This window comes from Pocillopora damicornis, chromosome 5, assembly GCF_964200805.1.
Source record: "Pocillopora damicornis chromosome 5, jaPocDami1.2, whole genome shotgun sequence".
Lineage (NCBI taxonomy): Eukaryota > Metazoa > Cnidaria > Anthozoa > Scleractinia > Pocilloporidae > Pocillopora > Pocillopora damicornis.
The window spans coordinates 7,774,003-7,777,454 of record NC_142674.1 but is presented as its reverse complement, the minus strand read 5'-3'; the positions used below and the strand labels follow the sequence as shown (position 1 = coordinate 7,777,454).

The window sequence follows — 3,452 nt, the reverse complement described above, 5'->3', positions numbered from 1 at the left end:
TTTTTATGATTCATGAACATAGAAGAAAGAAGATCCTGACTAGAAAACTACCCTTTGATCTAGCTACATTTCAGAAAAGCTTCCTTTCTAATTTTAATTCTGAAAGATGAGCTGAGTTATATTTGTTCGTTTGCAGTCTACAAACTCGACTCTTTATTCTCAAGATTTGTTTTTTTATTCTCCCTAGCTGCTATATATAAGATTTGTTATAAAGCCCAGAGGATTAAGACTTGTATCTTGTGTCTGATAAGTTAAAGTATTCTTACTACTTGCTTGCTGAATGTTGCAGTGGAATTATGAAGAGAAATTTCTTTTTTTCCAATTTATCGCTTTTTGGAATTGATGGTAGGTTTCACTGACTGTCAATAATTAACTAGAGCTGCCCCTTTTAGGTGAAGCTCTTTGTTAGCCAAATTTTTTCCACTTACAGGCATGAAAACCCAGATCAAAAGGGGGCAAACTTGTTATGAAAAAGTTTTGATTCTGTCAAATGTAGCTTATTTCAAGTTGTCATTCATGAAGTACACAATCAGCTTCCAACTGAATTCTCCTCTGCCCTATGTTACAAAAAGTGACTAAGGACTGGGAATGAGTAAGGATTAAAAAGGAAAATGGGAATAATATGTTTTATTAAACTACCTAATTTGATTCAGAATTGATGAATGAAATCAAGTATAGGACAGTACAAAGAGTTTAAACAAAGGGATTTTATATTATAGTCATGAATTCTTATGGAGAAAATATATTTCCATGAAAAGAGACTGGTGTCTACAATCTAATTGAAAAATATTGAGTGAGTTTTGAGATTCTATGGTAAATATTTTTCTCAGTTTGTGATCACACAAGAAATCTTTTTATCTTCATTTAATGTTTAAAAAGGTTTCAAAACAATTTTTCAAGATACTGAGAAAAAGATGATAGAAATAATGAAAAAATTGAAAGATCATATCTGGTTTGTAATGTAACCAAAAATACTAAGAAGCACATACAGTTGTATCACTAATGATTAAAGATTTTGTGGACTAACGCATGTCAAACAGTTTTATTGTAATAAAGAGAGAAACTTAAAACAATTCAGTAAAAAACTTTAAGGAGGAGACGAAGGTATCTACCGGTACATAGCATAAAATAAAAACTACCTAGAAAAGTACATGTAATTGGAAAGAAGCAGAAGGTTTAAATTGGAACAAAGGAATCCTCATAACACTATCGGGGCAAAAAAGTACTTATGACAAACAGTAACTTCAATTTTTGTGTGTTATGAAAAATATGACATCTAAAAAATGGATGAAAAAAAAAGAGAATATTCTACTCCAGTCCTTTGGTGAAGACGACAGGACTGATTAGGACTGGGCTCTAGAGACTTCTTCTATCATTATCCGGGATACTGAGTTCCATCCAGTGTTAGCATTACCCAGTATATTACTGGGACACTTTCCTACCCATAACTCCACAGTAACCCTGCCCTGTGAAATGTTTTCACAGTATCCCTCAAATGATCTGTGATGAAGCAGCTCAGGACTCCCAGATGCCCAGGCGTTGTACACAACAGCCTCAATTGTCATTGGTCCACTGCATTCATTTCCATTAAACTTGAAGAACCACCGGTTGCATCTAGCTGAAGTGCCTTCGACTCTCATATTTCCCTGGAATGAGACTTTAATAGCTGTATCAGACTGCAGCTTGTTGAATGAGCAATCCTATAAAAAAATGCCATGAATACAGTCTTAGTACAATTAAAAATATTTTACAAGAGTGGTAAAGGAAAAAATTTGATGATAACCTTGTACTTTTCCTGTCTGCAAGAATGCACAGAATTGTGAATTGATATTTTTAGTTTGGCGGCATTTCTCAAAGTCTCTTTCAGAGATGGTCATGAAAAATTGGCTCTAACACTCAATTTTATTTTTCATCGCATTTTCTAGATATTTCTGTACCTTAATCTTTCCACTATCTCTACCATCATCATTTTTCCACACACACTGTTTCCAGTTGCTCTGTGACACTGCACTATTCACGATTTCTCCTTTCTCTCCTTTAGATCCCTGCTCTCCTTTCACACCCTTGATTCCTGGCGGTCCACTGCTGCCACGTGACCCTTCACGACCTTTATCTCCTTTTATTCCCATCATTCCAGGTGCACCATTTTTACCCAGTGACCCTGGATTTCCTTTTAATCCTCTTGTTCCCGTCATACCTCTCGGTCCCTTGACACCAGGTTCCCCCTTAGCTCCATCTTTTCCTTGCTGTCCTTGCGGCCCTGGGGCGCCAGGAATTCCCGGCATTCCCGGTATGCCATTTGATCCCGGAATTCCAGAAAATCCGTGAGCAAAAACGGATTTCTGAGAAAGAAAAAACATATAGTGACTGGATGAACGTATTTGATGTTTATTGATATTTACTTGTCTGCCCAAGTAGCATAGTGGTTCCTTTAGAAACTAATCACGTTGAGAATTTAGCTTTGTTTTAGAAGAAACAGCTCGCAAACTTGAAATATCTCATAACGTTGTAGAGATATCCCTTAAAGAAAACTCTTTGCAGCAATGTTCTACTTTGTCTTTCAAAACTAATGATTGATGAGGGATTTTTTTTGCACTTAGCTTGGCAGACATGAGTGGTAAACTGAAGTATGACAAATACATAAAGTACCTAAAGTACATGCGATTTTGTAGTAAATAATCGTGGATAAAGCATGCTCAAGAGTACCTCACATGGGTCTTTGTCAGCGCCAGTTTGTGGATTCTGTTGTTGAGGACTGGTGGTTGTTCCCATGGAACTTACTCCTGTTTTGGATGAGAAAAATGACAAAGCAGCGAGAATCAGAAGCTTTCCCATACTTCGATGGTTGTTTCGCGCGAATGCTTTGTGGTCGCTGTAAAATATCTCCTTATGTACGTGCCTATTTATATCCTACCGAATGTCATTAAATGCAAACTGTTAGTTATCATGTTAAAGTAACAACCTTAATTAAAGAGCGCTGGAGCTAAGTAATAAGGATGTCTGAAGCTACTCGAACCCACACAACGGGTAAACAACTTGGCTGTGATATCCTTATCAGTTCACTAATGAAGCACGTACTGACCAACAGACCAATGTTTCACTCAGATTCAGAGAAATTACACAGAAAAATCTGGGCCACAAAATCTCCCTACTCTGATCAAAAGAGAAATATTGAGAAGGAAAGTTCGATATAGTCTGTGATATAATGTTCATTTGTCTTTAGCTCGATTTCGGTATTTATGTTATTGGATCCATTCTAAAATAATTTTTAAATACCGCATGTTAGACTCAAACTTATCATGAGGTGGTGTGTTCAAAATCTGTCGACAGTTAATGATGGTACAAATTACAGACCCGTCTCAATGATATAAAATTTAACTGAAACTATTATGTGTTTGATTGAAGAAACAGGTGATAGCACCCATGAGCGTACGGGCCGGGGGAGCTGGGGG

The 3,452-nt window shown here is 36.6% G+C and overlaps 1 protein-coding gene across 1 annotated transcript; it reads right to left on the bottom strand.

Annotated features, from left to right (window-relative positions):
- Positions 1-1,027: 1,027 nt before the first annotated feature.
- LOC149044955 (uncharacterized) lies at positions 1,028-2,902 on the bottom strand. The gene is made up of 3 exons (XM_089207350.1): positions 2,707-2,902; positions 1,938-2,342; positions 1,028-1,700 (listed from the first exon to the last, which is right to left on the bottom strand). Exons 1-3 carry the CDS (start codon positions 2,833-2,835, stop codon positions 1,344-1,346), a joined length of 891 nt encoding a protein of 296 aa, XP_089063476.1. The 5' UTR covers positions 2,836-2,902; the 3' UTR covers positions 1,028-1,343.
- Between the last annotated feature and the right edge of the window lie 550 nt (positions 2,903-3,452).